Source organism: Microtus oregoni, unplaced genomic scaffold, assembly GCF_018167655.1.
Source record: "Microtus oregoni isolate MIOR12 unplaced genomic scaffold, Mior012 000015F_ref0000493, whole genome shotgun sequence".
Taxonomy (NCBI): Eukaryota; Metazoa; Chordata; class Mammalia; order Rodentia; family Cricetidae; genus Microtus; species Microtus oregoni.
In genome coordinates this window covers 26559346-26574156 of record NW_024543074.1, presented here as the reverse complement: position 1 = coordinate 26574156, position 14811 = coordinate 26559346, and the positions used below count along the sequence as shown (strand labels likewise).

The window sequence follows — 14811 nt, the reverse complement described above, 5'->3', positions numbered from 1 at the left end:
GCAGTCTGAGATTCCTGGTAAATAGTCCCAAGGAGGAGAGGCTGGCGGACAAAGACAACAGGCTCTTGAAGGCAGCAGCTTGCAAACCACAGCCTGCACCCGTGGCTCATCCGGCCGCAGTAAAGCCTCTCAGCACATTGTGCAGTCACAAGCCATTCTCTGAAGACTTTATTTGGGGTTGCCTGTGTGTGTGTGTCAGGTTTCTTACAGAGAGTGGCCTTGAACATGATATGCCATGTGCACACACCACAAACACACACTCGCAAAGACACACGTCTACAGACAGATGCAAGCATACTCTCTGCGTGGCCAGCTCATGCCCTGGGTCTCAGGTTTAGATAACATGCGGTTCTCTGCCTGATTGGTGGAGTTGATCTGGAGGTGCTCATCTCTCCAGGCACGCTAACCTTGAGTCCCGTGGAAGTAAGAAATGGACATTTTGGGGCTGGAGAGATGGCCCAGCAGTTAAGAGCATTGCCTGCTCTTCCAAAGGTCCTGAGTTCAATTCCCAGCAACCACATGGTGGCTCACAACCATCTGTAATGAGGTCTGGTGCCCTCTTCTGGCCTGCAGACATTCACATAGAAAGAATATTGTATACATAATAAATAAATAATAAAAAATAAGAAATGGACATTTTTCACGCTCCTTTTAGCACAGAGTTTAATAACTCACAAGTTCCCACCTGTAAGATTAGGGAGACCATGGCGGGGGTGGGGAGAGATCGGGAAAACCAGGGTGGCTCCAACTTGGGTTTGTTCCCTTTAAGTAACCAGCAGGAGGTGATAGGACCCAGGAGATTGCTGGCTTCAGGAGTCAGGGGAGAGATCCAGGCTGGGGAAGGAGGTGTGAGGGCTGAGAAGCATCAGTGAGGTGGTCAACCCTGGTCCACAGAAACTCTGCTCTTGCGTAGACAGTGTCTGGATCCTTCACCGTGCTACACATTCACACTGGGTGAAACGTGGCCAGCCTACACTCTGCACCTTGGCTACATCATAGAGTTGTGTGGCATTGGGAGTAAATGGGTTCGTGAATACACAGGGGCCATTCTTGAAAGTGCTGCATAAAAATCAATCATTGTCACAGGGAGGGTTGGGAGGTGAACACAGATTCTCAGGGAAAGGGTCAGACAATCCGGACACCAGGAAGAGGCCTGAAGAGTCTCTAGGAGTCCTACCCCAGGCTTAGGCAAGGGACAGGAAGAGAGAGGAGCGATAATGCTTCTTGGAGAAGAAGGTAAGTGGGCCCCATTGTGCTGGCACACCCGGGACCCTTGGTTTCAATATTGGGGAGATTGAGCCAGGAAGGAAGTAAAGAAGGAAAGGAGGATGGGAGGAAGGGAGGAAGGAAGGGAGGGAGGGAGGAAAGAAAGAAAGAAAGAAAGAAAGAAAGAGGAATGGCTCAGTCCTTAAAAGCGCTACTGTTCTTGCAGAAAGACCTGAGTTTGGTTGTAAGCACCTACATGGGGTGCCTCACAACCATCTCCAACTCCAGCTCCAGAGGATCTGACTTCTTCTGCCTTACACCCCACCCCAACCCTGCAAGCATTCACAAACACAAATTCGCACAGAGATGCATAATTAAAAACAAAAATAAAACCTTTAAAAATTAAAAAAAAAAGTCAAGACTGCAAAAATAAAGCAGGTACATAGGAGAAAGCAAACCATGCTGGTTTTGATGGTGGTGGTGGTGGTGGTTAGCTTCCTGGAAGACTAAGGAATAGATGGCTGGGGCAAGACCAGGCAGAGAAACTGACCTAACGGATGGAGAGGGGGATCTAGAGTCTGTCCTCTTCTCCGAGATGTGCTTTCTTGGGCGCCAGCCGGGTGGTGAGTTTGAGGAACTGACAGGGGCAGGGCGGTCTCTCAGGAAGGAAGAGGATCCGGCGGGGAATTTGAAACAAAACTTCCCAAGGAACGCAGCGCTCAGCAGTTCTGTCCAGCCTAACGCTCTGACAAAACTTTTGAATGCGAGAGAGAAGTTAGGTGAAGTAAAGGGCTGGAAGGGGTGCCCTGGGTGACCGTGTCCCGCGACCCCGCAGCATCCCGCAGAGAAGCCTGACCTCAGGCTCTGGGGAGGGTCTGGGCGTGCGATGGACATGGAAGAGGGTAGCCACGCCAAACCCTGCAACCAGGAGGTGACAGAAGTCAGACCGATACCGCCGGACCTGCTGGACCCTTTGCAGCGACCCAGGGGGGGGGGTCCCGAGTGATGTATGGGCGTGACCCGGCCAATCCCAAAGCACGATTTATGGTCGCGAGAGAAACAGACCAATCGGAATCCAGGGGCGGGGCGGCAGAAAGCTGATAGGGCCAATGAGCTGCGAGTACCCGGCCGGGGTGGGGCCGCGCGGAGTTTCAAATCGAGTGCAGTGGGCGAGGAGCGGGTGTTGGTCTTCGGATCCCGGGTATCAGGCAGGGAGGTGAGTGCGGGGACATTGAGGGCTTGGGGAGGGGGTCTCACGAGGGCTTGGGGAGGGGTTCTCATGGCCAGCTCCTACAAGGGAGCGGGCCAGGGGCTTTGGATAGGACCTGCAACACAAAGGAGGTATCTGGAGATTTAAAGCCTTGGAAAGATGGCCAGGGTCTGCTCAGCAGAGGAGCGCGAATTTATGAAAGAGTCTCTTGCTGATGGTGCCCTGCTTAAGCGCCGAGGCTCGGTGACCTCTGTGGCTCTCCGCGGAGCCTCCGTGAAGGAGGCTGGGATGGAAAGACAATTTGCCCCCTTGCAGTCGAGGCTGCTGCTGACCGTGACGCCGTGGTCGTCTTTCTGGCATCCACAAATTGCGCAAGAAGTTTACCCCAAGAGGTTCCATTTCATCTCTTTCCCAGTTCCCAGGATCTCTGGTGCCTGGCAATATGACCAGAGAGTACTTTGATGACCTTTTGACCTCCCCAGGATCTAGCGGGCAGAGGAGACTGGACCAAGCACATGGCGTCTCAGTGGCAGGGCATGACGGCCTCGGTGCGCAGACGATCGCTCCTAAAGGAGGAACATCTAGAGAAGGGGGTGACCCGGTCTGCTGAGGGCCATCTGGGCTCCCTGTGCAGACAGTTTCAAAGGAGGCTGCCACTGAGAGCCGTCAGCCTCAACCTGGGGACTGGCCCCTCCTGGAAACGCCTGGAAACCTCAGAACCAGAGCAGCAGGGTCTTCAGGGTGCAGCTCGCTCAGCCAAATGCGCCTTGGGTGCTATGTCCCAGGTAACAATGACAGAAGTGTCCTGGGTATTAAAAATTCCTATCCTCGGGGAGGCTCCAAGAATAGAGTCGGTGGGGTGTTGGAGTTTGATTAGGTCCTTGGCAGTTTCCCCCTCAGCCGCCGCCCCCCCCCCCCCATCCTGGCACATAAGTTTCTCAACAAATCAGTGGATGAGAAACGTCATGGAAGAAATTGATGCTCTCCATGTAAGGTAACCTGCTGTGCCCTATGATAGGAAATTGCAAGAAATGGCTAACTATAAAGAGATATCAATCTCAAGGTTTGTGGATAAAGCCTCCCTAGAATAGATCACCCTTCCAAGATAACACAGGAAAGGGGAGGTATGTGGAGGCACAGGACCAGCAGGATGGTGTGAGTCCAGCCTGGAGGCTGGAGGACTAAGTCACAGTGAAGGGGGAGTTGCTATGTGCTGACCCCCCCGTCTAAATCTCCCAGTCATACTACTTATTATGCCTTGGCTATCAGCTACTTGGTAGGAAAAGGCAGAGGAGCTGGGCTTGCAGAAGGATGCAACTTCTCGAGCGGTTCAGAAGGCAGGTTTGAGGGATGGTGTTCGGGTGCAGTGTGCCCAGGAGCCTTCCAGGCAGGTGTCTTCTTAAAGTATTTATTTAAAGGTTTATATTTATTTATGGGAGGAGCATCCACGTGGTGGTATTCATCTGGAGGTCAGAGAACAATGTGCAGGAGTGGGCTCTCTCCCTTCCACCATGTGGATTCTGGAGATCAAATGATGGCAAGAACCTCGACCTGCTGAGCTACCTCATTGACCCCAGGTCTCTAAACCTAGAGCTGGAGATGTGGGCAGGTGGCCCCTGGAAAGAACGGAAGCTGTAAAAATGAACAGACCTCCAGGGAGAGAAGGGGTAGGCATCTTTCTGGGCATTTTGATGGCATGGGGAGAGAACAGAGGCTCCTGGCAACTCTCCAGAGAGGCCTCCTGGCCAAAGTCTAGCTCTGACTTGGAAGAGCCCTAAGATTGCTTTCAACAGCTATAACTCAGAACGATGAAATGTGACATCTTGTCTAAGGTCACCCAACTCATCAAACTTACCTCGGGCCTTGCTCCAACTTCTGGGCTCTGGTTTGCCAAGACAAAGGCAATCTAAGCAGAACCGTTTGATCCAGCCACGTGTAAAAGACCCAAGGGCTGGGACTTCGTGCTATAGAGTGTCAGAGGGCCATAGAAGGGGTTAGAGCATTTAAGTGTTGTGATCACAGCTATCTGATATATCATTGAAGGGTCTGTGTGGACTAAGATGGAGAAGGGAGGAGAAGGAATAAGACCAGAGTGGATGGCAAGTGAGCCAGTATTCAGGAAACTGAACCTCCCTCACTTTCTAGGTTGGTCTCTGTCTAGAGGGCTTAGTTGTGATGTGATCTTGCTGCTACCTGCCATGTCCCTGAGCTGGGTCTCTGGGAAGATCTTGCAGAGAGTACCATCTCACCGGGAATCAGACTGTCACTCTTTTTTTTAAAAAAAAATATTTATTTATTTATTATGTATACAATGTTCTGTCTGTGTGTATGCCTGCAGGCCAGAACAGGGCACCAGACCCCATTACAGATGGTTGTGAGCCACCATGTGGTTGCTGGGAATTGAACTCAGGACCTTTGGAAGAGCAGGCAATGCTCTTAACCGCTGAGCCATCTCTCCAGCCCCCATACTATCACTCTTAAGACTAACAGCAGACTGTGTCTGTGGGCTAGCCGAAGGCTGGCAGCCCACCTCGGTCCTATCTGTGCTCACCTTCCCACATGAACCCATCACAGAGAATCCAGGAGTCGTGCCAAAGCGGCACCAAGTGGCTGATGGGAACACAGGTGAAAGTGAGGAGAAAACGAGAAGCCCAGAAGGACCGTGGGTCCTCACCACCCAGTCTGAACCAGAAGAACACTCGGCTATGCAGGGCCAACCGGGATGCCAGAGTTGGGGGAAATCCTCGCCTCTCTGGCCAGATGGGTTCACACGGCCATCGACGCCAGCGGCTAAGGAGGGAGGCTGCCCTCCGGAGCCCCTGCTCCTCCACAGAACCTCTCTGCTCTCCCAGGCAAGTAGTCTCTGAGCCCAGCATGATTTCCCTTCCTGTCCCACAAGTCTCCTCAGTACTACCTGAGCCAAGGACACCCTCCCTGATCTGTCACATTCTTTTCCTGGCCCAGGTCTGCCGCAGAGCTAGTCAGGACCTGAAGGGGGAAAAATCTCTCCAGTCCTCTCTCCCTACCTGTAAAAGGATTAGGAGATAAGTCGCACTCCATTCTAGATGGGGGACATCTAGAAGCCTGGGGTACAGGTTTGAGGGCAACAGCAGCCCTCATCTGACTGCAAAATCATTCCCCACGGCTCAGTCTCACAGGCTTGCATGTCGCACGCCACAGCGAGGCTCTAGTGGGGCTTTCCCAGTCAGCCAGGGTTGTCTGGGTCCTGCTCAGGGCTCTCGATAACCCCTTCTGTGGCATCTCCTTGTGTTCAGTGAGTCTGACAGTGACCTAGAGCCTGTGGGAGCTGGAATCCAGCATCTTCAGAAGCTGTCCCAAAAGCTGGACAAAGCCATCAAGGCTGAAGAGAGGTGAGCTGCATCCTGGGGTCAGGGCGAAATGGCCATGGGCCCCTTGAACCATACTGTATTTCTAGGAAGTGCTGTTCCAACAACAGTCTGCCACATGGTCAAGACCAGTCCCTGTCCCTCTATGTTCCAGTCTCTTGGGATGATGGTGAAGGATGCACTATGAGCCCTTCAGGCCTTGAACTCACCTTTGCCCATCACCTTGAATTTCATGTGTGGCTGGGTACCTGCTTCTTGAGAGGCTTTCCCTTCCTCCACTACCTTTTATGGCTCCTCTATACCCTGTCTACCCATGTACTTGGCAAAAGCAACATGGTTGCTGTGGAGTCCCTGGTCTATCTGCTCAGGATTACAACCATGAAGACATTACCTTGTTCTGGATCTTCCCTAACTTGGAAACCGTTCTCCAATTTGTATAAAGGGTTTTTAGGCCATATGTCCCCTGTGGCCATGTTCCCACCATATTTCTAGGTTCTGGTCTTGTCTTGTCTGGGCTGGGATGCCTTCGGAACACGAAGCATCCAGTTCATCAGTCCCACCCCCTTTTCTGTTCCTAGTGGTGACATGACTGTCTCCCTTATCTGTGAATGAGGACAACAAGCATCCTACAGGTAATATCCCCTCCCTCTTTCTCAGTCTCCTCCTCCTCTCTCACCTCCTCCTTCACTATGTGTAATTGTGCATGCGTGCTTGCAGGAGTGCTAAGAAAGTGAATGGATCGAGAAAACCGCAGGGTGGGTGGGTAAAGTGCAGAGTAGGGAGTATCTGGGTCTTCTTCCCTCAGCCAAAGCTGCTCCCCTTCCTGATCACATCAGAACCCTGTGATTTCAAAGGACTGGAATCCGTCTTCCAACCTTTTGGATCTGGAGAGGAGGGCTATAGCTTCCTACATCCCCTGCCTTGAGATAGGGAGAAGCACATGGAAGCTCTGTCTTACAGGAAACAGGCCCTGTCCAGCCATCAAGCCACCAGAATGTCTGTGCCACCCACCCCATGAACTTCCAGGAGGAGGTGCAGTTGGGCTCATCAGCATCCCCAGACCACTGCTAACAAGCACTTGACTAACATGGGATCCAGAATCCTTCTATTTCAACCATATCTGGGCCCGTTGGTAACCACTGGCCACAGCCTGAGTGATGCAGGAAGACCTTGAAAAGGTGGTGAGAACTGCCCATGCTCTCCTGGGGACTCATAGGCAACCTGCTCTCCAGCCTCACAGTGGCCCATCCATATTAGGAATGTTCCTGAAGATGCTAGGTGGTTCTGAGCCTCGTAACTAGGACCAAGACCCTGCAGGAGTCATCCCATGAAAGCACCCCCTTTATTCCCAGTGCAGAGATTCTTGGGGATCCACTTTTATCCCCGTTCCCACAGGGCTCCACGGGAAGAAAGGAGATATTGGTAAACTGTGCAAGCCTGAGCTCTTGAGGCCTACCTATCAGCTCAGTGTGGGGCACTGTGGGCGTGCTGGGAGGGGAACACTGGTCGAGACCAGTTTCTGCTCTTTGTAAATTACTTAAGAAATCTGCTGTCTTTTTAATAGAAAGATACCAGTGTGTCCGTTTCCCAGATCACATTGCTTTTTCATAATAAAAACATGTCTTTGACACTTGGCATTTTTGTTACATGCACGCTCTGACCACACTGAGTGCACAGCCGTCGGACTGGAGCTCAGCTCCGTCTCTCCCATCCCCTCTGCTCCTGTTCTTCTCGCCTAGAGAACCAGAGTGCAGGAAAAATGGCTCAGTGGTTAAGAGCACTGGCTGCTCTTCCAGAGGACCCAGGTTCAATTCCCAGCAAGAACATGGCAGCGCACAACTGTGTGTCACTCCAGTCCCAGGGCACCCGATACCCATGACAAAACACCATGCACATAAAAATAGATAAAAGAAAAGCTTTTTCATCACCGCACATCTTAAAGGCAAATAAGGTTTTTATTTAAGTGACAACATTTCAGTTAAAAACAGCTCACATCAAAATCAAGACCAATTGTAAAAATCTTTTTAATTCCATAATGCTGTTTTTGTCTTGTTAGAAATTGGATATTTTACATTTTCTCTTCTAACGGATTTTGTACAAGGCAGCCATGAGGACTGTAATAAGCCTTTTCTATCACAGAACCAGCCATCACAGCGAGTACTGGAAGTTACACACACAGGGACAGGCAGACCACAGACAAGGTCAGACGGGCTGCCACCACTGAGTAAACAAAGAAAAGGACAGTGGGTCTGGGTCTGAGGGGGCATGTCCCACGCTGCCTCTGTGCCTACCGTTCCTTGGTGTCCCCTACCTCTTCTGCACCTCCACAGGGTGGAGTCAAATTTTGATCCCCCCCCCAACCTCCCTGTTAGTTTACCAGCAAGATCAGGGCTTTGCCACTTGGACTAAACGTTTAACTTGGGTGTATAAGAAATTCCTCCCTAGCCCAGAAGGGAAAGAAAAGGGATTTTTTTTTTTTAATTTTCAGAGCACTTGGAATGGAACCCCGGGGATTCCGCTGGAAAGTGGTTGTTTAAGGCGGGGTCAACTGCAAGGCTCCGACAGTCAGGGTGCCCCTCCCAGACGGGGCTTCACCTGAGCTGAGTGGAGAGTATGCCTGCAAAAGTGGCACCTCCTCCAGACCTGGGCACATTGGTCTGGCAGGGTCCATTCCCCAGTTAAAGACAGGTGCCATGTTTTGTCTGCAGGATACTTCCGGGGCACAGCTCTGGGCTGCGGAGTGCCCGAAGTACAGTTTAAAAACCATTAGATACAGCTTTCCCTTCTTCAGAAAACCACCCCAATCTCAGGAATACTGGGGTTCAGATATATTTGATGTAGCCCAGCACCCAGGCGGGAAGGCTGTTTGTCTGAATGCATGAAAATAATTTATTTTCTTTAAAAAAATATCTTGTGATGCTTCAGGGAGGGGTCAGTCTTTAGGGGTGAGGGGCATGAGGCTGAAAGAGCAGACTCCAGCAACCCACAACAGGACGAGGGATAAAGGAAGGTGTCAGGCATCCCTCAGTCAGGTCAGGACAGCTATCACATGGGAAAAACAAACATGCCACTCAGATACGGGAACTTTGGTCAAGCAGGAACATGTTTCAGCAGCTGGAGAGCAGGCACACCGGGAGCTAAAGGTCTCTAGAAAACAGCTGGATGGGGCGTCACAGAACTACTGGAGGAGGCAACGGCACTCTCCTCTGGAGAACACTAGGTATCAGTTCCTCTGATCTCTGACCTAACTGAACACAGCACTAGCAGAAAGCACACACAGAGTACAGTTGCCAGGAAGCCAAGACTGAGCTGTTCTCTAAACAGAGCAGTGAACGCTTACTTCACACGGGCGCCACGGCTCCTAGGGTGGTATTCACAACACCTGTACACCCGCGGCATCCCACAAAAGGGATCACCCTAGCCCCAATGTGAGGCTCTAGCAAAAGAGGAGTGGGGCCTCTGGCTAGCTCTGACCCACAGAGCGCGGTCACTGGCTCCAGTCTCTCTGGGGGTCCCCCACTCACACAAACACTCAGCCTGGGGTTCTCAGAAAAGGGAGAGGTGTTTATCATTTGAAAGTTAGACTCAGTGGCTCCTGCTGGGAGGAGAATCAGTCAGGTCTATCCAAGCTCAAATCACAGCATTTAGGGGAAAGGACTGTACTTAAGGTGGTTATACCCTATGATTTGGTGCCAAAAGACAGGCAAGAATGGTGGAGGAAGGTGGTGTGGGGCAGCGGGGGCAGGTATAACTTCTAAGAGAAATGGAGGGAGGCAGGTATGAACTTCTAAGAGGCAGGATAGAAAGAGGAAGCTGAAGCTGGTTCCATACCTCCTTGCCCTCTCTGCAGCCCCCTGGCAGTGATGGGCATGGTTTGCCAAGCGCAGTGCTGATGCCACTGAAAGAGCTGTCAGATATGATGGGATGGGCAGAGGGAACAGGCTGGCAGGCTGGAGAAGATATTTGAGTGGGAAAAGCCAGGTGGGTACTGGGAACCCACACCCCCTCCAGCCCAAGTGAGGCACCCAGTTTGCTGAGCAACTCACAACCTAGTGCCAGTCACCCCATCAGCAGCCACCACAGGCTGCATGGGAGCTGCAAGAGGTAGACATTGAACAGAAGCGACACCGAGCTGACAGGAGCCTGCTGTGTACGCAGATATTTGGCTCTGGCCTCTGTGGCATCCGGGGGTTCTAAGACATCCAGGCAGCCATACAACAGGTGTCAGCCTGGGCCAGGGAGCAAGGGGGAAACTCGCCAAGGCCAGGGACTTGGCAACAAAGAAACACCCCCTACCACCACCGTAAGGTGTCTGACTACCCTAGAGGAGATTCTATGCTCAAACTAAACTGAGTTGCCAGGGAGGGGAAGAGAATACAACAGCTTGAGTCAATAGTCCATGAACCTGCAGAACCCACGATCTCAGTTCTGTGCATTCCAGAAAACCTAAAGAGAAAAAGCCAGTCCGAGCAGAGCTATGGAAGGGGCCACCATGTTGTCCCCTTTATTGGCGTAAGGAAGCACTTTCTGTTTCCCTCGGTGTACACAAACAAGCTTATTTCTCCACGAAGTTGTGGCTTCCTTCCTCTGAGGTGCTAGGATCCCTTTCAGTCCCACCTAGAATCTCTATCCCAGGGTAGGGAGGGCTGGAATGCGGGGGGGGGGGGGGGGGCACTGGGCATTCTGTGAAGCCCCAGAGAGCTCAAATGCTGGACAGCCTCGGAATCAAACCCAGGACCCATCTCAGCCAAGAGGCCCCTTCTAGTTACAGAAAAAGGCAGGGCCCAAAGAGGATATGCTACAGACTGTAGCCAGACCAATTCCGGGCAGAGCCCATGGCCGCAGCCTCTCAGGGAAGTGCACAAGGCAAGACTCAAGGAAGAGGAACATCTGTCTTCAAGGGCCACAGGAGAACACGAAGGGGAGCAAAGGACAGCTGCAAGACAGACAGTCAGCACCAGACCCGGTCCCCAGGGGTTGTGGATCGACTCCACATACACAGATTGGACCCAGAGAATGTCCTCTCCCATAAAGTGATCTCACTGTGTCATAAGACAGCCAGCCCCAAAGTGGTGCCCCGGATGTCACAAGGAGGGCAGGCACAAATGTCACTCTTCCACATACTGTCAAGTTGTCGCACCTGCAATCGGCCAGAGGTAAACACCTGTCTGGCAGTCTACCTAGCGCTGGGGGCTTCTCTAGTTTGAGCCTGCCTAGCGCAGATACAGAAACCTCAGGACTCGAAAAGATGGTCAACTTTACCCAAACACTGGGCACAGGCAGGCTTGGCCCAAAGGTCACACTCACACATCACCCCTGACTCCGGCTTGTGAGCACAGGCACGGGGAAGCGGCGGTGGCTGCACTGAGACACCCCGATTTCACCCCATAGCAGCCCAGAAAGCTCCCCAGTGTCAGGGCAAGGTCCCTCCCTGCTCTGGTCATACACTGCTGGACAGACACGGGAGGGAAAAAGCAGGAAAACGCCTTTATCAGGGAGAAGGCAACCCTTCCCTTCCCTGCAGGCCGCCTAACTGCCCCCACTGTTCTGAGCACCGCCCACCCTTCAGGGCACTGACTCAAACTTGGGGGGCCCACGCGCCCAGCTGAGCGCAGGCAGCGGCCGCTCGTGGTCCTTGTCGGACTCGGGCTGGCTCTGTGCCCGCTCGGGTTTGGGGTTAGGGGCGGGTGGGTCCGGCTGCTGCACTGACATGGTCCTGCGCAGGTGGTTGCGCTTGCGCAGAAACTCCGGCTGCGCATGCAACCCGAAGCTGCCCTTGCGCAGGATCATCCGCGAGTTGTTCTTCTTGGGGCGCGAGCGGTGGCTGGCCTCCAGTGCCGCCAGGTGTGCGGCATAGCCTTCACTCAGGAACTGTGGAGGGGACAAGCATCAGGCTAGCATCTGACCGTGTCCCCCAATATCGCTACTTCCCTTGGGCATCCTCCAAGGGAGTCTGCAGCTTCTCCAGGACCCCAAAAGCAGTAGCAGGGAAGCTCATTACAGTTCTAGGGTTCCCGCAGGCCACTGAGCACCCCTGTCTGCACCCCTGCACTCTGACTCAACCCCAGGTTCTTTCTGGCTGTCCGTCGTCCTCCCCACCTTTTCCCGGAGGCCAGCTTTACCCTGGAGTCTAGGCTTGCAGCGCATCTCCAGGGCCTCATCACTCATTCATTCAGAGTGGCACTTGTTTTTGTAATAAACAGTCGTTGCCATTTCCCCTTTCCTTAGATGCCATTACATCCGTCTCCACTTGGATTCTCCCCTGCGTCCAGCAGGGGGCCTGGCCCAAGGCATTGCTCAGTAGGGATAAATGAATGAGCAAATGAAGAGATGAGCAAGTAACTGAATGATTAGGTGCCGCCCTCGATTCCCTTCCCTGGCTCCCACACACCTGGCACTGGGTTTGGTACTTCTTGGTGGGCCGGCCCACGATGAAGATCTGGGATGCAGGGAGGCCCAGCACACTGTAGACCGAGATGTCTTTCGTGGAGCCGTAGGCTGCAGTGATTTTGATGAAGCACTGAAACACAAAGCAAGCTGGTGAAGAGGGAAGAAGACCTAGGGAGATCCTGCTGGAGAGCCCTTCATCTGCACTCAGACACCAAGTCCACCTTTGCTAGGAGCCACCCCCAGATGACTGCCCCTCCTTGCCCCAGTTCTTCACACTAGATCTGAGGTGGGGGACTATGGCTCTATCAGGGAATGGAAATACGTTACTTGCTGACACTACTGCCCAGTCTCAACCCCCTCCCACCCCCACACACCTACCCACACACCCCACACACCTCCCACAGTGGGACCAAGTTATGCATTATGGGCCCTAAACTAGGGGCAAGTTCTAGGCTAGCCATGTGACCCCTGCCTCCTGATAGTTGGTCTGTTGTGCTCCCCAAAATATCCAGACCCAGTTTAGAGATTTGCCCTCCTCGTCCTGGGGTGCTTCCTTCAGTTAATTGCCTTGATCTCCCACCTACCCAGCTGGTGATGCTCACTACACTACACCCTCACCGTGTGTTCCCTGTCCTACCATGTCCACTGGGGACGTGCTAGCTAGTTTTATAGCAACTCCACACAAGCTAGAGTTATCTGGAAAGAAGAACCTCAGTTGAGAAAATACCTCCATAAGATCTGGCTGCGGGGCATATTTTAAAATAGTGATTGACGGGGGAGGGCCAGCCCATTATGAGTAGCAGCCTCCCTAGGCTGGTGGTCGTGGGTTCTATAAGAGAAGAGGCTGGGCAAGCCATTAAGCAGCACTCCTCTATGGCCTTTGCATCCATTTCTTCCTCCAGGTCCCTCCCCTGCTTGAATTCCTATCCTGACTTCCTTCAGTGATGAACTACGATATGGAAGTGTAAGCAGGATAAACCCTTTCCTCCTCAACTTGCTTTGGGTCACGGTGCTTCATCACAGCAATAGTAACAGGGGACTTAAGTCTGAGCTACAGTTTCCCTCCTTTCAGTGCACTGTCATCACTAGGATGACACCGCCAACTATGATTCAAATGTGAAATGAGCCCTATAGGCACGTGTGCAGGAAGCCTGGTCTCCAGCTAGTGATGCCACTGAGAAGTAGCGAGTTAATGTGTACTGACTTCATCCATGGGGTTGAGCCATTGACGAGTTCACAGCTGAATGGACTTAGATAAAGTTAGAGGAAGCTTTCCGCTGGCTTGCTCTGTTTCCTGGCCACCATGAGGCAAGCAGCTTTCTTCTGCCGCCCGCTCCCACCAGTATATTTTACTTCCACCTCAGCCCTACAGCAATGGAGCTAGCAGACCACAGACAGACACCTCTGAAACCATGAGCCAAAAAAAAAACCCTTTCCTTGGGTCAATTTCTCAAGAACACACTGTCCAAATGGAGAGCCTGTTGCTGCCCACTCTTGTAACCTGCTCCAGGTTGAGACCTGCCTTCCTCTGGACCCCACCTCTCTATCCCCTTGGCCTTTGGAGGTGTCCTTTTCTCACCAAGGCCATCCACTGGTCAGGCTTCAGCTAGCAGACAGCTGTCACTGTCCCACTTCCACAAGAGAGGGTCTGTTGCTTGAAACCCTTCCTGCCCTGGCCTCTTCCTCCCCAACTGTTCTCCCTGTTCTCAGCTGGCTTTCACCCTGCTCCCAGAAGCACAGCACAACTTCACCTAGCTCCATCCATCCCTGGGTGCTGCCTGCCCTGCCCCCACGCAGCTCCACTGACTTGTATCCAGGGCTCCAGTCTCTGCCTACAGCCCAGGCTACTGCCTTGATCTATGTGCTGGGATCCGCATGGCTCATGATCCATGGCCCTTTCAGTGTCCTCGTGTACACATCTGACCTCATCTTCTACCTGCCTGACCCTTCTCCTGTAGCCCTTCCCATTTCATCTGTTTATTCATGTATGTATTCATGCTACTAGCACTTACTGAGCACCTACTGCGTGCCACCACTACCCCAGATCCTGGAGATACATCTTGAACAACACAAATAAGCCCAATGCCACCTTGATCTCTCTTGGTCATGTAATAGGACAACTGAGAGTGCCTTGCCCATGAATCAACCATTCCCAAGTCCTGGCAATGCCAACTGCTCAGTCTTCTGGCTGCTCATGCCTTTCTCTCCATAGCATAGCTACTGTCTGTCTGGATTCTAGCCTTCTTGCTGGGGTAACAGCCTCCTAACTACCCTCCCTTCTTCACTTTGCCACTGTGTTTTCCGGTGAGTTCCCAGAGGGATCTTCCTACAACCCAAACTAGATGCTGTCACAGCCCTAGTCCAAACTCCCCAATTGCTCCACACTGCCCTCAGCAGAGAGCCCAAGATCTTGATCTTGTTTCCAGGGTTTCTAAACCTAGCAAGTTTGGGTCCCTAGTGATCTCTAGGATCTCAGTTCCCACCTGTTCTTGATATGACCCTGTCTGCATTACCCCCACCCTGTATTGCTTCAGTTCTGAGAACAGCCCAGACTATTTCTCACCCCTGCACCTTTGCATCTGGTGAAAGTTGTCAAAATCATAATGGAATCACTTGAGTCAACCCCATCAAAAACACCAAGTCAAGAGTTTATGAAGG

General features: G+C 52.4%; 2 protein-coding genes across 2 annotated transcripts in view; one reads left to right on the top strand and one right to left on the bottom strand.

Annotated features, from left to right (window-relative positions):
• The first annotated feature begins 2402 nt into the window (after positions 1-2402).
• Positions 2403-7301, top strand: Pimreg (PICALM interacting mitotic regulator). The gene is made up of 6 exons (XM_041665770.1): positions 2403-2422; positions 2899-3201; positions 4991-5268; positions 5692-5787; positions 6342-6395; positions 6724-7301. The coding sequence occupies exons 2-5, from the start codon at positions 2932-2934 to the stop codon at positions 6373-6375; spliced, it is 678 nt and encodes a 225-aa protein (XP_041521704.1). The 5' UTR covers positions 2403-2422; positions 2899-2931; the 3' UTR covers positions 6376-6395; positions 6724-7301.
• A 398-nt stretch (positions 7302-7699) lies between these two features.
• The window catches only part of Pitpnm3 (PITPNM family member 3), an 89278-nt gene continuing 82166 nt past the window's right edge, over positions 7700-14811 (bottom strand). Inside the window, exons 19-20 of the mRNA XM_041664750.1 lie at positions 12155-12283; positions 7700-11634 (exon numbers count right to left, since the gene is read on the bottom strand). Of these exons, the coding sequence (XP_041520684.1) occupies positions 11329-11634; positions 12155-12283 (435 nt within the window). The 3' untranslated portion in view covers positions 7700-11328. The remainder of the gene's footprint in view (positions 11635-12154; positions 12284-14811) is intronic.

Excerpts from the sequence above, each read along its gene's own strand:
- Pimreg (XM_041665770.1), top strand. The coding sequence starts at position 2,932 with ATGGCGTCTCAGTGGCAGGGCATGACGGCCTCGGTGCGCAGACGATCG. Across the intron at positions 3,202-4,990 it reads CCTTGGGTGCTATGTCCCAG|AGAATCCAGGAGTCGTGCCA; the intron begins GTAACAATGACA and ends AACCCATCACAG. Across the intron at positions 5,269-5,691 it reads GAACCTCTCTGCTCTCCCAG|TGAGTCTGACAGTGACCTAG; the intron begins GCAAGTAGTCTC and ends CCTTGTGTTCAG.